Source organism: Panthera uncia, chromosome C2 (genome assembly GCF_023721935.1).
Source record: "Panthera uncia isolate 11264 chromosome C2, Puncia_PCG_1.0, whole genome shotgun sequence".
Classification (NCBI taxonomy): Eukaryota; Metazoa; Chordata; class Mammalia; order Carnivora; family Felidae; genus Panthera; species Panthera uncia.
The window spans coordinates 48,109,696-48,131,110 of record NC_064810.1 but is presented as its reverse complement, the minus strand read 5'-3'; the positions used below and the strand labels follow the sequence as shown (position 1 = coordinate 48,131,110).

Here is a 21,415-nt window from a genome sequence, read left to right as displayed (position 1 = left end):
TATATATATATATATATATATATATATATACACACATTAGGGAGGGAGGGAGGGAGGGGGAGAGAGAGAGAGAGAGAGGGGGGGGGGCAAGGGGGGGGGGGCAGAAGGAGCCAGAGAGAGAATCTGAAGTAGGCTCCATGCTCAGCACAGAGTCCAGTGTGGGGCTCGATCTCACAACCATGAGATCATGAACTGAACTGAAATCAAGAGTTGGATGCTCAACTGACTGAACTACCCAGGAGCCCTGGTGGTAGTATTTTTTTTTTTAATGAAACTAGTAGAAAGAATAAGAAATCTGAAATTTTCATATAGATGCCCAACCTCATGTATAGACAAAATGTAATTCTTAAGTTATAATGTTATGTCAAGTTTTATCATAGCATTTTTTATAAAATAATCTTGCTAACATGACTAAGAATTCATACTATGGATCTTCAGGCATAGACCAGTTCAGGTCTTTGGCCTCCTTTGTTAAGTTTATTCCTAGGTATTGTATTCTTTTTTTTTACTAGTAAAGAAACTAAACCAATTATCAAAAACCAAAGAAAAAATCAATGACCAGATAAATTCACAGATGAATTCTACCAAACATGTAAAGAAGAGTTAGTATCTACTGTCTTCAAACTATTCCCCCCCCCCCCCCGCCAAAAAAAAGAAGAGAGGCTTCCAAATTGATTCAATGAGGCCAGCATTACTCTGATACTGAAGCCAGACAAAGACACTAAAAAACAAGAAAACTACAAGCCAATATCCCTGATGAACACAGAAGGAAAAGTCATCAGCAAAATATTAACAAACTGAATCCAAAACTACATTTAAAGACAGTTAAGTGGGATTTATTCCAGCTATGAAAGGATGGTTCAGTATCTGCAAATCAACCAACGTGACACATCACATTAACAAATTAAAGGATAAAAACCATTTGCTCATCTTAAAAGATGCAGAAAAAGCATCCATTCATGATAAAAACTCCCAACAAAGTGGGTTTAGAGGGAACATAGTTCAGCAGCATCATAAAGCGCATGAATGACAACCCATACCTAACATCATACTTATGGAGAAAAGCTAAAAGCTTCTCCTTTACGATCAGGAACAAAGATGTCCACTGTCACCACTTTTATTCAACATAGTACTGAAGTCCAGCAATTAGACAAGAAAATAAAAAAAGGCAACCAAATTGGTAAGGTAGAAGTAAAATTGTCACTATTTGCAGATGACATGATACCATATATATATATACATATATATACATATATACATATACATATATACATATACATATATATATACCATATATATATGTATATATATATACATATATATATATATTCATATTCTTTTTGGTGCAATTGTAAGTGGAATTGTTTTCTTAATATCTCTTTCTGCTACTTTGTTATTAGTATATAGAACTGCAACAAATTTCTGTACATTAATTTTGTATCTTGCAACCCTACTGAATTAATGTATTCTAAGAGTTTTTGGGTGGTGAAATCCCACATTTTTTCTCAATTTAAATGAACACATTTCTTGTTAATGCTAGTAAACTGACTAGGTTTACTTAAAATTCTTAAAATTCTTACTTAAACTCTTAAACTTCTTCCATGATTTTTCTTATGTTACAACCCAGATGTTAATTCAGTAAGCAAATAAGCCTACTTATTTTGAGAAAAAAAGAAAATTACATGTTTTATAGCTGTAGTCTAAGCAGTAAGCAGAATATTAATAGCCATTGCCATTAATACTGGTCCAAACCACATCTAAATACTTGATATTAGATATAAAATAAGCACTCATTATTGCTTTATTATTTCTAACTAGATAATGATGTACATACTACTTCAACACTGTCCTTGGGCACAGAGGATTCCCAAGTAAGTGTGTTCTTTATAGATATGAAAGAAGGAATCTTTTCTATTGTTATTTTTTAGTTTTTATTTCATTTATTTCCACCCTGGTCTTTATTATTTCCTTCCTTCTACTACCTTTGGGCTTTGTTGGATCTAACTTTTCTAGTTTCTTTAGGTGTAAGGTTAGATTGTTTACTTGAAATTTTTCTTATTTGTTGAGGTATGCCTCTATCACTATAAACTAACCTCTTAGAACTGCTTTCGTAGCATCCCAAAGATTTTGGGCTAATGTGTTTTCATTTTCATTTGTTGCCATGTAGTTTTGTGATTTCCTCCTTGAGTTCTTTGTTGACCCATTGGTTGTTTAATAGCAGGTTTAGTGTCCACATTTTTGGTTCTGTTAACTTTTCTTTTTCTTTTTTCTTTTTTTCTTTTTTTTGAATGTTTATTTTTGAGAGAGAGAGAGAGCATGAGTGGGGGAGGGGCCGAGAGAGAGGGAGACACAGAATCCAAAGCAGGTTCCAGGCTCTGAGCTGTCAGCACAGAGCCTAAGGTGGGGCTCGAACTCACCAGCCGTGAGATCATGACCTGAGCCGAAGTCAGACACTCAACCGATTGAGCCACCCAGGCACCCCTAACTTTTCTTTTATGGACTTCCAAACTGTTATGTATGGTCTAGATTTGGTGTCTTAATTGATTAAGGTAGCCACCTAGCGATTTTTTTTTTTTTTTGTATGTATAGACAGTAGCAGCCTTGCTATCCTGGCAGAGGCTTATGTCTTTACTGTTACTGGTATAGGGTGGGCAGAAGAAAGGAAGTTTCCTTTTCTGTTCTAACAGTGGCACAATAGGAGACCTTCTTCTTGCTTGTACAACAGTCTTCCCAAATTAAGTTCCTTAGACCAACTGTTGTAAGATGCAGAGTATGATAAAAAGGATTGTAAGGTCAGTTAAGTTGGTTAAACCCTGTGTCCTATTCATCTCTTAAAGATTCACTGTTACATTAGAATAATAAAGGTACTAAGAAGTTATGCATTAAAGAATCTGCTTAAGTTTGGCCTGTTGTTTCCCAGATTTGTCTCCAGTGACATCATATATTGAGTTAGAGAATGTATGCAAAGGCAGGTTAAATTAACTTGTTTATCTTTGCTTGAGATGGTAACTGTGAATAGAAGTAATTAAAGTTCTAGGTTGTTTTTTAGGCTATGTCAAAGTTCTAGAACTTCTTGAAGCTACATGTAAAAGTATAAGATACTGTTTCACTAGTATAAGAAAATAAATCAATGAATTTCTGAAAAAACAACATTGGCTCACTTTAGATGATGAAAAGGACTCTTACTTGAAATTTTAATTTCAGAGTATTTCAAACATTTTAAAGATTAACTGAATACTAATGTATTCAAACTGGTTTTAATTGCAAAGCCATAAAAATTCCTGTTTTATTTCAGAGTACCGAGACAAATATATCAGTACCAGTACCAAAGAAAATGTGTAAAAGGTAGGTACATGCTATAATAATAGTTTTCTCAGATATTTAAGTTTAATTCATGTACAAGTATGTACATCTTGATTTCTTCTTTTGATTTTCATAGGCCATGCATTCTCATACTAGATTCCTTGAAAGCTGCTTCTATACAAAACACAGTTCAGAATTTACGAGAGTAAGTAATGACAATTTTTCTCTCAGTCTGTTATCTAAAATCTCAATAATTTTGAAGCTACGATATTTAAGAATTACTGAAAAGACTGTATCAGGAATTATATTTTATTATGTATTTAGATGAGGTCTACAATCTAATCAATAATAAACATCCCCTATTGTATGTTAATATTAAAGCACTAATATTTCTCAGATAATAACTTGTATATATTGAAAGTAAAATCAAAATTTGTATTCATAACTGAACAAAAAGCATAATTTTACAAAGGAGCATTGCAGCTATTAGTGGTTATCAAAAGTATCATTTTAGAGAAAATAAGAACTCTTTCACCTTTTTTATTACTTCTGTGTGTATATACTGGGGAGCCTGGCTGTCTCAGCTGTAGAGCAAGCGTGTGACTCTTGATCTCAGGGTCTTAAGTTTAAGCCCCATCTTGAGTGTGGAACTTACTCAAAAAAAAAGGGGGGGTTGGTATTTTTGTGTGTATATAAGTGTGTGTGTGTATATGTATGTGTGTAATTTTGTAATTACTGTAGGATCTGGAAACAACTGGGAACTCAAGTTTTAAAGTAATTTGTTAGTTTAGTAATTAACAAATTTAGTAATTTGTTAGTAATATAAATGAGCTTATGTGTGTGTTATGAAAGTTGGATTGTTGAAAAAAGTCTAGCTTTTAGTTAGAAACTCAGATGATTTTCTTTTAAATAGCAACCCTTGAAGCCTCACATATTATAATTTGTACTGTTAAACTTGGAAATTTGACTTGAGGCAACACATTTGGTAGCAAATATTTTCCATCTTTGTGTTGAATAATAGTAAAGAGATTTCTACTAGAGTCACTCTACTTTTTTGATGATTCAAGGTATTTAGAAGTAGAGTGGGAAGTTAAACGAAAAACTCATCGTGAATTCAGCAAAACAAACATGGTGGACCTATGCCCTAAAGTTCCTAAACAAGATAATAGCAGTGATTGTGGAGTATATTTACTGCAGTATGTGGAGAGCTTCTTTAAGGTATGTAAAAATTCTTTATTCATAGTTACCAGCATATAATTACAAATTACTGGGCAAACAAACAAGCAAAATATTATAGGTAATCAAGAAAGAAAAAGTAAATCACATATAATCCAGATATTAGAGTTATTTAATGGATAAGAACTTTAAAATGATTTGAATAATATGTTAGAGAGAATAGAGTGAACAAAATGGATGAAAAGATGGAACCTGCTAAAAAAGATCACGTGGGTATTCTACAGCTAAAATTTCATAATAATATATCTGAAATTAAGAATTTATTGGCACTGGGATGCCTACATGGCTCAGTTGGTTAAGCATCCTTCTTCAACTCAGGTCATGATCTCAAGCCCCGTGTCGGGCTCTGTGCTGACAGCTAGCTCAGAACCTGGAGCCTGTCTTCAAGATTCTGTCTCCCTCTCTTTCTGTCCCTCCCCTGCTCAGGCTGTCTCTCTCTCTCTCTGTCTCAAAAATAAATAGAACATAAGAAAAAAAAAAGAATTTATTGGACTTGTGATGAATACTTGGCGTTGTATGCAAGTGATGAATCACTAAATCCTGCACGAAATTAATATTATACATATATTAACTATATATATATTAACTAACGAATTTAAATAAAAACTTGGAAGAAAAAATAGGAACTTATTGCTTGAGTTTAATAGCAGACTTGGAGGGGCGCCTGGGTGGCTCAGTCGGTTAGGCGGCCGACTTCAGCTCAGGTCACGATCTCACGGTCCGTGAGTTTGAGCCCCGCGTCGGGCTCTGGGCTGATGGCTCAGAGCCTGGAGCCTGCTTCCGATTCTGTGTCTCCCTCTCTCTCTGCCCCTCCCCCGTTCATGCTTTGTCTCTCTGTCTCAAAAATAAAATAAAACGTTAAAAAAAAAATAGCAGACTTGGATGTAGCAGAAGACAGGATTAGAATTAAAAAAAAAAAAAAAAAGAGCAATAGGGGCACCTGGGTGGCTCAGTTGGTTAAGCATCTGGCTCTTGATTTTGGCTCAGGTCACAATCTCACAGTTTGTGGGTTCAAGCTCCACGTTGGGCTCTGCACTGACAGTGTGCAGCCTGCTTGCGATTCTCTCTCTCTGCCCTTCCCCTGCTCACTGTCTCTCTCTCAAAATAAATAAACTTCCATAAATGAGTAAATAAATAACAAATAAATAGGGCAATAGAAAGTATTCAACTGGATTTGAGAGAAAAAAAAGAACGTAAAGAACAGAATAGACAAGTGTGATGTGAGTAAAAAATTTGAATTTACATGTAATTGGAGTTCCAGAAAGATTAGGTTGGAAGAGAAAGGCAGACAAAAATTTGAAGGAAAAATTTCAAAACTAAAAGACCCATGTTTTCAAGAAGCTCAGAAAGCCATAAGCTAGATGAGTACAGTGACAAGCATGAGTGTTCTTTTCTAGCTCATCAGCCATGCTATAGGTAACAGTATTGAAGAAATTTTAAAAGCAAGGGACCACTCTTTGCTTTTTAAACCATCAGCTCGTTACTTCAGTCATTACCAGTGTTACTTGTGAGGCCCCTCTCCTCTCTCTGGAGGTCAGGGAGGCGAGACTGAAAGTTCCAACTCTCTAATTACATTGTTGGTTGTCTTGGCAACCAGCCCCATTTTTTTTGGTGTGGTGTTACGAAGGTGGGTACAGAAGCAGGGTATTTTTGACTAGAAGCTTGCTTGGAGAATTCTTTTTTTTTTCATATTTATTTTCTTTATTCTGAGAGAGCATGAGTGGGTGAGAGGCAGAGACAGAGAGATAATCCCAAGCAGGCTCTGCACTGTTAGTGCAGAAGCCAGCACGGGGCTCCTTACCACCCCCCGCCCAAACCATGAGATCATGACCTGAGCCGAGATCAAGATTTGGACAATTAACTGACTGAGCCACCCAGGTGCCCCTTGCTTGGAGAATTCTTAAAGGTACTTTCAGCATGTGAGGGTTATAGTATACAGTTGGAACTTTTGATATAATTGGGGAGGAATGATAATATATAGTTTTAGGTGAATCGTATAGTATGTGAATTCTATCTCAGTAAAGCTGTTATTTTAAAAAGTTAGCATTTTTCAGGGTGCCTGGCTGGCTTAGCCAGAAGAGCATGTGACGCTTGATCTCAGAGTCGTGACTTTGAGCCCCATGTGGGGTGTAGAGAGGACTTAACTTAAAAATAAAAAGCTAAAAAAAGTTAGGAATTTTTCATTTCTTGTAAAATGAAATTAAAACAAGTTTGAATTGTCCTGCTAAAGGGATTTCATTTTCTTTTCTCTCATTAGGATCCTATTGTTAATTTTGAACTTCCAATTCATTTGGAGAAATGGTTTCCTCGTCATGTAATAAAGACCAAACGGGAAGATATTCGAGAGCTCATTTTGAAACTTCATTTACAGCAACAGAAGGGCAGCAGTAGCTAGTTAATCTGTACAAACATGACACAGATGTCCTATAAGATTACTGGAAAGCTGCTTACCAGCATTTGTGTTAGTCAGCTCACAGAGAAGAAAATAACTTGTGGTAGTTTTATAAGTCATTGAACATTATTTAAAATAAATAAGATATATTATTAGATTGTTGGGATCTGATAGATGTAGTGGGAAATGGGGGTGATATAGAGAAACTTATTAGAAATTAAACTTTCATAAATATTTGATATTTTTCTGATCAAATTTGCTTCTGATTATGCAATAGCATATGTAAATGTGGGAATGTTTTTGTAGATAATAAAACCAAGTGATCTGTACTTCCATATAACTGGGAGTTGAGGGGAGTTAGGTCCTCCCTGGTGCCAGCCCCAGTGCTTGTCACATTTGTTGACAAGTCACATTATATTGTAATACTATTCTTTGCGGCTCAAGCATGCAATATGAATACTATGTATTTTTTTAAAGAAGAATTTAGTATTAAGGCTTCAGAAAATGCCATTTACGGCATCCTTTCTGTATAGTGTAAAAGAAGACATGATGTTAGGAAGATGATTGAAATTGACTCTTTCAAAGCGCAGCTTATTTTTCTCAGTTGCTAAATGGAATTGTTACTCTGCTGTGATTGTTACATGTTTTCTTTTTCTTTTGATGTCATATATGGGGATCTGGGAAATTAGTTCATTCATTCAGAATGAAGTTTGGAACAAAAAAAATTTAGCTACCCAAAATAGGTTTTTACAATGACATTTGTAGCTCAACATAGTTCTTTGAGGTAATAGCTATATCAATATTGACTTCTATCCTATTCTGATATCCTAGAATATACGTACACACTTTCTGTAAGTATCAAAGATAAAATTGATGTCCTCATAACTTTAATTAAAGAATACCCTCAAAATCTTATTTATTAATTGTTAGAACTAAATATATAATTTTATAGTTCTGTTTACCCAGTATTTATCTGCAAAGTCAGATTGCTCGAATTGCTTTTATATTTTTAAATTGTAGTTTTTAGAGACCTATGATCCCTATGAAGCATAAGTTTTTATTAAATGTTTAGGGAACAGTTTTGAATTCATGTGATGATGGTGGTATTATATGTGATTAAACACTTACACTTTACAACCTTTTCCTAATGTTATCAGGAAAATTTTGAGGGGACAATTATATTGTATTTTCTCAGATTAAAAAAACATGTTTTTTAAGAATATTATTTTAATCTTCTGTTTTAAGTATCTCTTGGATTTATATTGTTAACTGTATATAAAGCAGTGAAGCAAAGGCAATTTAAGATAAAGCTAAAAATTGGAACATTTTATTTCAAAATCATGTGAATTTGAAGTCAGTTAAGCCTCAGTATTTTTGAATTTTTGTTAATCTTGTCACCATCTTTATATTGTTAAAGATATTTGTCTTTTGGAGATTTCTCAGAAAGATGATTATAATTACATGATTTTATTCCCAGTATGTGTGTGTATGGGAGGGGATTTTTTTAAAATGACTATTAATTATTTTGTACATCTAACTTTGGGAAAGCAAGTATGTAATACATCTTCATATGACTTCTTAACTTTTGTGTTTGTATGTTTTTCAAAGGTACCACTGTCCTTTATCATGTTTTGAAGATTGTTTAAAATTCATTTTCCTAAATTCATGTGGAAATAATGTGTTGAGAATATCAACATTTTATATTAAACATGTTTCCAATTCATCAAATTAAGGTGTAATTTTCCTTTCTTAAGAATCATGAGCCATTCTTAGAAATAAATTGTTGAATTTATAATACCCAGTGCATCTCTAATAACTGATGGTTAGATGAATTTTTCTTTCTGCCTTAACAAGCATATAGTTAATTTGATTGTTCAGGAGACATTTTTGGAGCATGTACTATTAGCAGGCAGTTTGCTAGGTACAAAACAATGAACCCCAGCTTTTATTCCTGAGTCATTTATAGCTAATGGGAGAAATGGACATATGCATAGTTTTAATATTACTGGTAAAAATGATCATAGAGTTTCTTGGGGGCTCAGGAGGGAATTCAGCCTTGCTGCATGTGTGTGTGTGTGTGTGTGTGTGTGTGTGTGTGTGTGTGTGTATGTGAGAGAGAGAGAGAGAGAGGTGGCGGGGGAGAGAGAGTGAGATGTGGTAGAGAGGTAGTAAGAGGGTTGTCACTGGACAGGGAAAGTCTTCCTAGAGAAGATAATACTAATTTTAATTTGCAACTCTTGGGATAAACAAAAGTGGTAGCTTTTTTTTTTTTTTTTTTTTTTTTTTATTTTTGTCATATCTGATCACTTAACTAGGATTTAGGAAAAGTTTAATGCCTCTTATAATCAGTTTGTTTTCTTTTTATGTTATGGGGGAAATAGGGTTCTTGTCATACAGAGCCATTTCTAACCTGGTTCTAATCTATGTGCTGTCCTCTTCTTTCCACTGTCACCTACTTTTTAATTCTATAAAATTACTCATTTATGCTGTAATTGCTTTTGGCTTAATACCAAGCTTAAGCCTTTTATTCATAGCAAATTATCTTGGGTTTTCTTTCTTTCAGTAATGTTTATTTGGAAATGTGCTGAACTAAAATAAATATGAAATGTCATCTGTATTCAGTATTTTTTTTTTTTTTAATTGTGAAAACGACCTGTAATTGTTGAACTATGTCTGGACTGGGAGAACTGTGAGTGGACTTGTATACTCTGAAGGCTTGCTTGACTGGAAGTATATAAAACCTTATGGGAAATCATAGGCTTTTCCTTCCTTCTGTAGAGTCTCTTGTAACTGAGCTTGATCTTGTGGAAATTTGGGAACATTGTCCAGGAGCTGCTAAAAGACAAACTTCTGTGGGTATGTGGCTTCCCTGTCTACACCCACCTACCTGGTCTCTTCTCTTAAAACTGAGTACATCCCTTTGAGGGCTGAAGATATCGGGGTTGACTATTTTAGAATTCTCAAGAGAAATGTGCTTTAAATCTTTACAAAACTTTTCTTTTTTCAGGGGCTCCTGGTGGCTCAGTCGGTTAAGTGTCCAACTGTGGCTTAGATCATGATCTCACGGTTCGTGAGTTGGAGCCCCGCATTGGGCTCCCTGCTGTCAACACAGAGCCTGCTTCATATCCTCTTCTCCTCCCCCACTAATGTGCGCTCGCGCACGCACACACACACACACTGTCTCTCTCTCAAAAATAAATAAAAACAAAACTTTTTTTTTTTTTAGAGAACTTCTCCAAAGACACAGGACATAAGATGTAAATCCAGTGCTATTTGATAGTAAATCCTAGCTTCCACAGGGACTTTGACTAGTTTAATTGCTTTTTACTAGGTTTGTTTGATAAAAACAACTGCTCTAATACAAAGAATTTTATCTAGTCCCATTGTGGTAAAAGTTATCCTTTGTTGGTTGCGAGTTCCTCACGTACATAAACATTCTGGGCCTCATGTTTAATAGCTAATTAAGCAACACAGTTATCACGTGGCTGTCAATATTGTATGATTAGTATGTGCCAGGCAGTATTCTAATAGTGCATTTTCTGTGTATTAACGAATTTAATCCTCACAGCAGTTCTATCATGAGTTAGCTTTATCTTCCTATCCCATTTTCTATAAAAGGAAGAAGTTATTAAGTGGTTATAACCAAAGATTTTCAAATTTCTAACCAAGGAGAGAGATTTGAAAGACAGTAACTATGACAAAACTAGAGCTAGTTTTGTGTGTAGCTCTGTATTTCTGAAGTAGATAGGTATAGTGAGTCTGGGCTTACAAATTATATGTTTACAAATAACAGGCCCTAGAAAAACCCAAAGTACATGTGAATCTATCAGGTTCAACTAGTAGATTCAGAAAAATTGTAAAGCTCAGTGAATTAAATGTGAAACATTATTTTTAAGTGGACTGTCTGGTAATGGCAAAGAACGTGTTTGTAAAGAGCTTAGCTGACTGGATTAGAATAAAGAAATTGTCTCTCTCCATCTGTTCTAATTAGCTTATCTCTTCTGCTTTCATAGCGTGCTGCTTCTTTCAGAAAAGAAGTGAGAGGTATTTTGAAAGGACACCATTTTTATTTAAGCTAATTTGTAATGGTTTTGGAATGGTTGTCAGTTTTCAAAGATAAACTTTGAAATGTTAGACCTTTTCTATAATAATTCGTTACTGGAAGTTTCAAGGCTTTTTTGGGTGCTCAAGGATTTTGGCCTCTCCTTATTCCTTTGATTTTGGCCCAAATGATTATGTTTCCTCATTTTGGGAAGATTTCTCTGGGTATTTTGATATTTGTCGTGATAGAAGGAAACCTTCCATCATTAACAGGTATTTAAAAAGCTTTTTAATTTTAATTTTTTATTTTTCTTTATATCTCTAGTATATTCTCTTTAACATTATTTAATTTAATATGACCATTGTAAGAACTTGAATCAAATACTACTCTGTTAGGCTTTGATATTGCTTCATTTAAACTTTTAAAATCTCTCTTAATATTTTTGGTTTTCCTTTTCATTAGTAATTTCTTCTTCAGACTTACTTCTGCTTATTTCTTGTATTGAAATTGGGTATATAGTTGATTTTAACAACTAAGAATCTTGAAATAAAGGAGTAGGAATTAGATGGAGAAAAGATTGACTGCTCACTCCTCCCCTCTTAAGTATGCATGTTTACAATTTGAGCATTGACTTCAAAATCCAAATGTGGCACAAAAGTCAGTTTTTCTTTGTTACTTTTCATTCTGTATCTTCATTCATTATCAGAAGACTTGTCTATGCTTTCACTATGTAGCACAAACCTACATATCTTTAGAAGATATCCAAGAACCCAAGAGTGCAGTTTCTTTTCGCCTGACTGACAAGGAATCCGGGGAGCCTTCTCATTCTACTGAAAAGAAACTACCTTTGGACCACAGAGAAGCTGAGAAACAGTGGTTGCTCAGAAGAAGGCGATCTATCCTGTTTCCTAATGGTGTAAAAACCTGCCCAGATGAAAGCATTACAGAGGCTGTGGCAAAGCACGTAAAGTACTTTAAAGTACGAGGTAAGTGAACATCCAAACCTTGGGACTCCGTGATGAAATTCAAACATAGTCCTAGCATGTTGTTGTATCTTGTTAAAATTCAGAGTATGTGATAATTTAGACACGGAGCCAAATATTATCTTTCTCTTAGCTATGGAAAAAGGACTTGCTATAAGTATAGTATTTATATAGCTTCAGAGGAAAGTTTGCATTAAGGGAGGAAATGGCTTAAATCTTTGAAGCACTTCAAAAATACCAGTTTATGTTACTGGAAGATTTAACTATTTTTACTTCTTCATTAAGTAATTAGTCTAAATATGCCCACAAAATATATTTACCATGGTATACTTACCTATTTGGCTAATTAGTTACTTTATGTACATGAAAATATAATACATGTCTATATTTTATAGTTTAGACATTCTGCAGATTCATGCTGGTTATACTCTGGTTGGTACACATAAACCTTATATCTAAGATGATGACAACTCTCACAATAGACCCTAAAGCAACAGAACTAGGATTTTATTTTTAATTTAACAGTATTATCCTTGATTGAATACTTTTTCATTAGGTGAATTCATTCTGTTTCTTAAATTTACTATCTTAAATTTACTAACCAAAATTGCTTAGTTGACCATAGCATGTCCCTCAGATTTAAACGATTCTCAAGCTTTGCTTTTTTGCTGCTAAAGAGACAATGTGATACGATGGATGTGATGCTAGTAAACTAAAGTGGAGGTGGATGATTAAATGATAGTGAAATCAGGCTAGTTCATTTATGTATGTTTTCAACAAATGTTTGTGGAACACTTGCCATTTTCCATATGCTGGGCTCTATGAACCTTCAAGTCTAAGCTGCTACTTTATCTTCTCCTTTTTTATTTTCCTCCATCTTGTCCTTCCCCTCCTCCTCCGTCACCAAAGCAAGTGATTGATTGATTCATTCATTCATTTATTCATTTCAGAGCTAGTGTTTTCTGTTTTTTTTTTTAACGTTTATTTATTTTTGAGATAGAGAGAGACAGAGCATGAATGGGGGAGGGTCAGAGAGAGGGAGACACAGAATCTGAAACAGGCTCCGGGCTCTGAGCTGTCAGCACAGGGACCCGATGCGGGGCTCGAACTCACGGACTGCGAGATCGTGACCTGAGCCGAAGTCGGCGCTCAACCGACTGAGCCACCCAGGCGCCCCTAGTGTTTTCTGTTTTAAGTTGTTATTTAAATTCCAGCTATTCAACATACAGTACAGTATTAGTTTCAGGTATACAATTTATGCGATTCAACACTTTACAGTCCCAGTTCTCATCAGAACAAGTGCACTCCTTAATCCCTATCTCCTATCCCCCTACCTATCTCCCTACTGGTAACCATCAGTTTGTTCTCTATAGTTAAGAGTCTGTTTCTTGGTTTGCCTCTCTCTTTTTTAACCTATGCTTATTTGTTTTGTTTCTTAAATTCCACATATGAGTGAAATCACACAGTAATTTGTCTTTCTTTCACTACCTTATTTTGCATAGCATAATACTCTCTAAGCAAGTGTTTTTAAAATAAAGTAATACCAGATATTACATATATAAAATTTTTTTGTTAAAATAATTTTTTAATGTTTATTCCTTATTTTGAGAGAGAGAGAGAGAGAGAGAGACAGAGTGTGAGCGGGAGTCAGGCAGAGAGAGAGGGAGACAGAATCCGAAGCAGGCTCCAGGCTCTAAGCTGTCAGCACACAGCCTGACGCGGGGCTCAAACTCACAGACTGCGAGATCATGACCTGAGCTGAAGTTGAAATCTTAACCAACTGAGCCGCCCAGGCACCCCTAATTTTTTAAGTGCCACTGTATTAACACATTTTTTAAGGAGTGTATTTACAACTCTTGATTATACTGTGAGAGTATCAAACATTACTAAGCAATAAGGTTTCCTTTTACTTTTGTAATGGAAATCCATTGATTCTGACTTTTGTGTATAGGACATGTGCCAGAAGTGGCAAATTCCAAAGAGAGTGGGAAGAGAATAAAAGACTGAAGATGAATGGGAATGACAGTTCATAACTTATCAAAACGTTATTTCTATTGCCTCGGTTTTTCCTTTTAAAATAAATAGATCAGAATATCTAGGTAGATGCTGGGTAAGTGGTGAAGAGGAAATAACCATTTCAGCAATGTGGTTATATCTTTTAATTTCTTTGCTCTTATGTTTATAAATTCAAGAGATACTATTGAAAAAGAAGCCAACAAAAAGAAAAGCATTCCTAGAGTAATTGATTTTAAAATACAGATGCTATGAATGGGACCATTAGAAAGGGACCTCACTGGCTTCTTTTGCTCAGTGCAATTATTTCGAGACTCATTTGTGACTTTTTTTTTTCATCAGTAGTTTGTTTCCTTTTATTGTTGAGTAGTATTCTATTTTAGGGATATACCACATTTTGGGATATTAGGGTTTTTTTCAGTTATAAAGAAAGCTGTCATGAACATTTGCATTCAAGTTTTTGTGTCAACAAAACCTTTTGGTTAATAGTGCAATGGCTGGAGGGCCGCCTCGGTGGCTCAGTCAGTTGGGCGTCTGACTTTGTTTGGCTCAGGTCATGATCTCACGGGCTGTGAGTTCGAGCCCCACGACGGGCTCTGTGCTGACAGCTCGGAGCCTGGAGCCTGCTTCGGATTCTGTGTCTCCCTCTCTCTCTGCCCCTCCTCCGCTCAAGCTCTCTGTGTCTCTCTCAAAAATAAACATTAAAAAAAAATTAAAAAAAATAGTGGAATGTCTGGGTCTCATGATAGGTGTATGTTTAACTCTTTATGAAGTTGCTAAACTGTTTCCCAATGTGGCTGTACCACCTGCACTGTATTAGAGTTCCAGTTTTTCCACATCCTTGCAATACTTGGTGTAGTCAGTCTTTTTAAACTGTAACCATTCTAGTGACTGTGAAGCAATTGTGGTTTTAATATGCATTTTCTTAATGGCTAGTGATGTTGAGCACCTTTTCCATGTGCTCATTTACCATTTGCTTATCTTTTTTGGTGAAGAGTTTATTCAAATATTTTGCTCATTAAAAAAAAATTGGGTCATTTGTCTTATAGAATTATAAGAGTTCTTAATATATTCTAAATACAAGCTCTTTGTCAGATACATGTTTTGCATACATTTTCACCCAGTGTGTGGCTTGTCTTTTGCTTTTCTTAATAATGTCTTTTGAGAAACAGAAGTTTTCAATTTTGATGAAGTTCAACTTAAAAGGTTTTTTTTGTTTTTTTTTTTGGGGGGGGGTCATGCTTGTTTTTGGTTTTATCTAAGTTTGCCTAACCCAAAGTCAAAAGAATTTTCTATCTTTTCCTGTAAAAATTTTATAATTTTCAGGTTTTACATTTAGGTCTATGATCTACTCTGAGTTAATTTTTGTATGTGGGGTATATGGATCAGAGTTAAATATTTGCATATGCTTAGCCAATTGTTCCAGCACCATTTATTAAAAAGATTATCCTTTCTTGCCTTTAAGGCTTTGTTGAAAAATCAGTCTTCTGTATTTAGTGAGTCTATTTCTTCATTTTCTTCCACTGATCTATATGCCTGTTTTTATGCCACTATGACACTGGCTTGATTACAATAAGTCTTTGAATCAGATAGGGAAGGTTCTTCAACTTTGTTCTTCTTTTCTCAAATTCACTTCGTAATGCTAGGTTCTTTGTCTTTCATATAAATATTAGCATCAGCTTGCCAACTTATACAAAAAGCGTGGCTGGAATTTTGATTGGGGTTTTGTTGAATTTATTGATCAATTTAGGAAGAATTGTCATCTTAACAATATTGGGTCTTCTGCTCTATGAATGTGATACAGCCCACCGTTTACTTAGGTCTTCTTCAATTTCTCTTGACAGTGTTTTGTAATTTTCAGTGTATAGGTCTTATAGCTCTTTTTATCAGATTTATATATTTTTATTTTTTATGCCATTGTTAATGTTATTTTAATTTCTTTTTAAAAAATGTTTATTTATTCTGAGAAGGAGAGCACGAATGGGGGAGAGGCAGAGAGAGAGAGTGGGAGAGAGAGAATCCCAAGCAGGCTCCTTGATATCAGCACAGAGCCCAACACAGGGCTCAAACTCATGAACCATGAGATCATGACCTAAGCCAAAGCCAAGAGTTGGGCACTTAACTGAATAAGCCACCCAGGTGCTCCAATGTTATTTTAGTTTCTGATTGTTCTTGCCAGTATAAGAGGCATACAACTGCATTTTGTATATTGGCCTTTTATTCTGTAATTTGCTAAATTCACTTATTTGTTCTAGTAGCTTTTTTGTGTATTCCTTAAGGTTTTCTACAAAGATGATTATTTGCATATAAAGATAATTTTACTTCTCATATTCCAATTTATATGCCTTTTATTTCTTGCTTTATTGCACCAAATTGACTGTTGTATATGTTTTGGATACCACGATTCTGAGAGGAAAATAAGACTTTGTTCCATAATGGAGTTCTATTTACTGGATATGATGCACAGCCTGAGCCCTAGTAAAAGGATTAAAGACAGATTAAATGCAGGCCCTTCGTTATTCAGAATACTGTCATCCATATTTTGCTTTCCTCCAGCAGTTTGCAGGGCAGGTTTTCTCCACCACAAGAGAGACATTTATAGATCAGTTATCTTCTCAAAAATAGAAAGTTACCTTTAGCAGTCACTAAAGGCTACATGAAAATTGTGTCACAAGGGTGGGACTTCAGAACAGGTGTAATTCTAGGCCATAATGAAGTATGTGGCAATTATCTCTGGTGGTGCTTTGCCCTTCTTAGTACCTCTTTTCCCTGGAATCATGATGATTTTACTGTTTACTGCCTGCAGTGCCCTGTTTAGGTTTCCCCTCTCCGAGCTGCATGAATGCTCCAGACTTCCTCCCAGTTCTCTTCCTTTATCAAAATGTAGGTGTTCTGAATCCTGTTATCCCAAGTTAGTTAATTGGACCTTCTTGTCAGATAGCTCTTAACTGGAAAGCCATTGGATAAATTAAGGATAAATTACCTTTCTGGAGGGAATTACATTTTTTTACAATTTTATTGAGACATAATTTACATATCATGCAACTCATCCATTTAATGTATAGAATTCAATGGTTTTCTAGTATATTCACAGAAACCTGCAACCATTATCACACTTAGTTTAAAAATACTACATCACTTCAAAAAGAAACCTCATACTCTTTAGTCATCACTCTCTTATCCCTCTTTTCCCCCTACCCCTCTCCCTAGACCTAAGCAATCATGAATCTGCTTTTTACTTCTATAAACTTGTCTGTTATAGATATGTCAAATAAATGAGATAATATAATATGTGATCTTTTGTGACCGTCTTCTTTCATTTTGCGTAAAGTTTTCAAGGTTCATCCATGCTGTAGCATGTATCAGTAGTTTATTCTGTTTTATGGCCTAATATTATTTTCTTGTATGGATATACCACATTTCGTGTATCCATTTCTTAGTTGATGGGCATTTGGGTTGTTTTTAGCTATTTAAGTGTGTACCTAGGAGTAGAATTTTGGGATTTTATGGTAACTCTGTGTTTATCCATATGAGGAAGGCCAGATAGTTTTCTAGAGTAGCTGCACTGTCTTACATTCACAACAGCAGTGTGTAAGATTCTGGTTTCTCTACATCTTTGCCAGCACTATGATTTTCCTTAAAAAAAAAAAATTACAACCATCCTAGTAGGTGTGAAATGATATGCCCTGGTTTTGATTTGCATTTCTCTAGTGATTAATAACATTGGACATCTTTTTATTTGCTTTTTGGTCATTTGAATATCCTCTTTTGAAGTATCTTTAGATCCTTCCCATTTTTTAATTGGGTTGGTTTTTTTTATTATTGAGTTATAACAGTTCTTTATATATTCTAGATACAAGTTTCTTATTGGAAAAATGAATTGAAAGTATTTCTTCTCATTCTGTGGGTTGTCTTTTCACTTTCTTGATGGTGTCTTCCATGTACTAAAGTTTTTGTTTTTGATAAAGTTCAATTTATCTATTTGTTCTTTTTCAAAATAGTTTTGGTTATTTAGATTCATTGTAATTCCATATGAATTTTATTTTTCTTTATTTTAGAGAGAAAGAGAGTACAAGCAGGGGGAGAGGGGCAGAGGAAGAGAAAGAGAATGTGAGGCAGGTGACACGCTCAGCATGGAGCCCGATGTGGGGCTCATTGCCATGACCTGAGCCAAAATCAAGAGTCAGACACTGAACCAACTGAGCCATGCAGCCACCCCTCCATATGAATTTTAGGACTAGCTTGTCAATTTCTATAAAGAAGTCAACCAGCGTTTTGATAGGATTGCATTGGATCAAGTTGGAGATATTACTATCTTAATAATGTTAATGATTCATGTCTGGATGCTTTAATTTGCATTTCTCTGAAGATGAATGATAGCACTTTTTCACACATTTATTGGCTTTTTGTATCTCTTCCTTTATAAAGTGTTCCAGTCTTTTACATGTTTGTTTTTTTTTTTTTTTTTAATGTTTATCTTTGAGACAGAGCATGAGCGGGGTAGGGGCAGAGAGAGGGAGACACAGAATCTGAAACAGGCTCCAGGCTCTGAGCTCTCAGCACAGAACCCGATGTGGGCCTCGAACCCACGAACTGTGAAATCATGACCTGAGCTGAAGTCAGACACTCGACCAACTGAGCCACCCAGGCGCCCCTTTTACCTGTTTTAAAAATTGGATTGTTTGACTTTTTATTAGAGAGTTGTAGAAATTCTTTAAATATCCTAAATACCAGTTCTGTGTCATATATGTATTTTGAATATTTTCTGCCAGAGGTATCCTTTGCCTATCCATTTTTTATTAATAGTGTCTTTGATAAATAGTTGTTAATTGTGATAAATTCTAATTTGTATTTTTTTCTTTTATAATTGCTGCTTTTAAAAAATTTTATTTTAGAGAGACAGAGCAAGCAAGGGAGAGGGGCAGAGAAAGAGAGAGAGAGAGAGAGAGAGAGAGAGAGAATCTTAAGTAGGCTCCACGCAGAGCCAGATGCATGGCTTGATCCCACAATCTGTGATCATGACCTGAGCCAAAATCAAGAGTCAGACAATCAACTGAGACACCTAGGTGCCCCTATAGTTGTTGCTTTCTGTGTCCTGTTTATGAAAGCTTTGCCTATCCTCAAGTCATATAAATGTTCTTCTGTCTTTTCTCTTAGGATCTTCATAATATTAGCCTTCATATTTCAAATTATTTTCTGTGTGTACTGTAAATAAGTTATTGAGATTTTTTTTTCTTTCTATAGAGATATATAGTAAAACCTTGGTTTGTGAGCTTAATTTGTTCTAGAAACATGCTTATGATCGAAAGCACTTGTATATCAAAGCAAATTTCCTCATAAGAAATAATGGAAACTCAAATGATTCATTCCACAAGCCAAAAATATTCATATAAAAATGATTACAATACTGGGGCACCTGGGTGACTCAGTTGGTTAAGCGTCCAACTGTGGCTCACATACGATCTCACAGTTCATGAGTTCAAGCCCTGCATCGTGCCCTGTGCTGATAGCTCAGAGCCTGGAGCATGCTTTGGATTCTGTGTCTCCTTGTCTCTCTTCCCCTCACCTGCTCATGCTCTGTCTGTCTCTCTCTCTCAAAAATAAACAAACATTAAAAAGATTAAAAAAAATATTACAATGCTGTAATATAATACAAAATAATAAAGAAAATACAAAATAGAAGGAAAAATAACCGCACTTACCCTTGAAAACCTTCGTGGCTGGTGTGAGGGAGACAAGAGAGAGGAGGGTAATTGTGTAGGACTTTCCCTATCACTAACAGAATCACTGCTATCTATTGGCTCAGTGGAATCTTTTTGGGCATAAGGACAATTGTATACATTCGCACAGATGTTGACTACAATACAGTATTAATAACCTTTTGTCATATATTGTATTTAAGGTAACCGGCAATAAGGCAGCAGAGGAAAGGGTCTCTATCTGCAGTCAGCCTGACCTAGAATGAAGCAAAGCATTCCTAAGCAAACTCTTGTATGGAGAAGCAAAGGACTGTCCACAGGTGCTTTGAAGTGGCAAAAAATACTTTAGTGCCAGTTGTGGGCACCTACCAACATTCTGAAAAATCACTGATTGCTTCCAAACACCACAGCCTGAGATTGAGCATCTGAGCATGGGAGAGGATCACCCACAATACTGCAGTGAGAGAGAGAGAGAGAGAGAACACCACTGGCTTAGTTGTGATCATGTGACATTAGGCATCATGTGCTACTCGTATTGCCATTCATTGCTCGTTTATCAAGTTAAAATTTAAAGTGTTTGCTTAACTTGCAGAACACTCACTGAACAAGTTACTTGCAATCCAAGGTTTTATTGTATGGTTTCAGTCATAATATTTTTTACAGTTTCTTTGAATCACTTTATTTCATAACCAGACCTTACAGACATTCATTTTTTTTTTTTTTTTTTTTTTTTTTTTTTTTTTTTTTTTTTTTTTTTAGTTTTTACCAACCTAGACTTTCACCTTTGCATTGTCTTCTGGTGGGCACTAAATTTTCATTTGGAAGTTTTAGGATGAAGAAAGGAAGAACTATGAATCTGCAGGTGGTCAGCTCTGTCTCAGTCAGCCTTAGCTGGATTCTTCTGTATACTGTATGATCACAAGTTCAAAAGAACAGTTATAAGGATGCAGTTCACTGAAAGAGAAAACTAAGTTTGTAAACAAAGGTTTATTTTAACCCTGAAAAATCAATTGATGGAGAAACTTTAAATATTCGTATATTTTCCTCTCTGTTAAAACTCGAGTCTTGTTCTTTGGCTTAGACTATCTTCTTCCATCAAACAACTGTCAGACACCCAGAATCCATTATGGTTATAATACTGGTATTCATGTAGCACTATGTGATTTATAAAATACTCTCACAGGTAGGTAGGTAAAGCAGTAATGATTTATCCAATTAAATAAGAGGGATGAGGGGCGCTTCGGTGGTTCAATCATTTGAGCCTCTGACTCTTGATTTTGGCTCATGTTGTCATCCCAGTGTTGTGGGATTGAGCCCGGTGTCAGGCTCTGTGTTGAGCATGGAGCCTGCTTAAGATTCTGTCGCTCTCCCTGTCTCCCCGACTCGAGTTTGCTCACTCTGTCTCTCGCTCGCTCACTCGCTGTCTCTCAAATAAACAAATAAATAAAGCACATTGCAGTGCTGACCGGCTAGGTAAGTTACCTGTGGTTATGAAGCTGGGGCTAGAATTTAGATCTGACTCTGTGAGTTCAGGGGCTCCACCTCAATATGTTACTGAATAAGCATTCAGTTTTCTTGAGACGAAAAATAATGGTCTTGAGAGAGGAAGATGGCGGCGTAAGAGGACGCTGGGCTCACCGCGCGTCCTGCCGATCACTTAGATTCCACCTACACCTGCCTAAAGAACCCAGAAAACTGCTAGAGGATTAGCAGAACGGAGTCTCCGGAGCCAAGCGCAGACGAGAGG

The 21,415-nt window shown here is 35.5% G+C and overlaps 2 protein-coding genes across 8 annotated transcripts in view; both read left to right on the top strand.

Moving 5' to 3' along the window:
• Nucleotides 1–10,155, top strand: part of SENP7 (SUMO specific peptidase 7) — a 155,891-nt gene extending 145,736 nt beyond the window's left edge. For all 7 annotated transcript variants that reach the window (XM_049628093.1, XM_049628097.1, XM_049628096.1 and 4 more), the window contains 5 exons: nucleotides 1,819–1,871; nucleotides 3,296–3,345; nucleotides 3,440–3,508; nucleotides 4,371–4,521; nucleotides 6,797–10,155. In XM_049628093.1, the coding sequence (XP_049484050.1) occupies nucleotides 1,819–1,871; nucleotides 3,296–3,345; nucleotides 3,440–3,508; nucleotides 4,371–4,521; nucleotides 6,797–6,934 (461 nt within the window). In that variant the 3' untranslated portion in view covers nucleotides 6,935–10,155. The remainder of the gene's footprint in view (nucleotides 1–1,818; nucleotides 1,872–3,295; nucleotides 3,346–3,439; nucleotides 3,509–4,370; nucleotides 4,522–6,796) is intronic.
• An 87-nt stretch (nucleotides 10,156–10,242) lies between these two features.
• Nucleotides 10,243–21,415, top strand: part of IMPG2 (interphotoreceptor matrix proteoglycan 2) — a 91,526-nt gene continuing 80,353 nt past the window's right edge. The window contains exons 1-2 of the mRNA XM_049628089.1: nucleotides 10,243–11,245; nucleotides 11,708–11,959. Coding sequence (XP_049484046.1) covers nucleotides 11,161–11,245; nucleotides 11,708–11,959 — 337 coding nt within the window. The 5' untranslated portion in view covers nucleotides 10,243–11,160. The remainder of the gene's footprint in view (nucleotides 11,246–11,707; nucleotides 11,960–21,415) is intronic.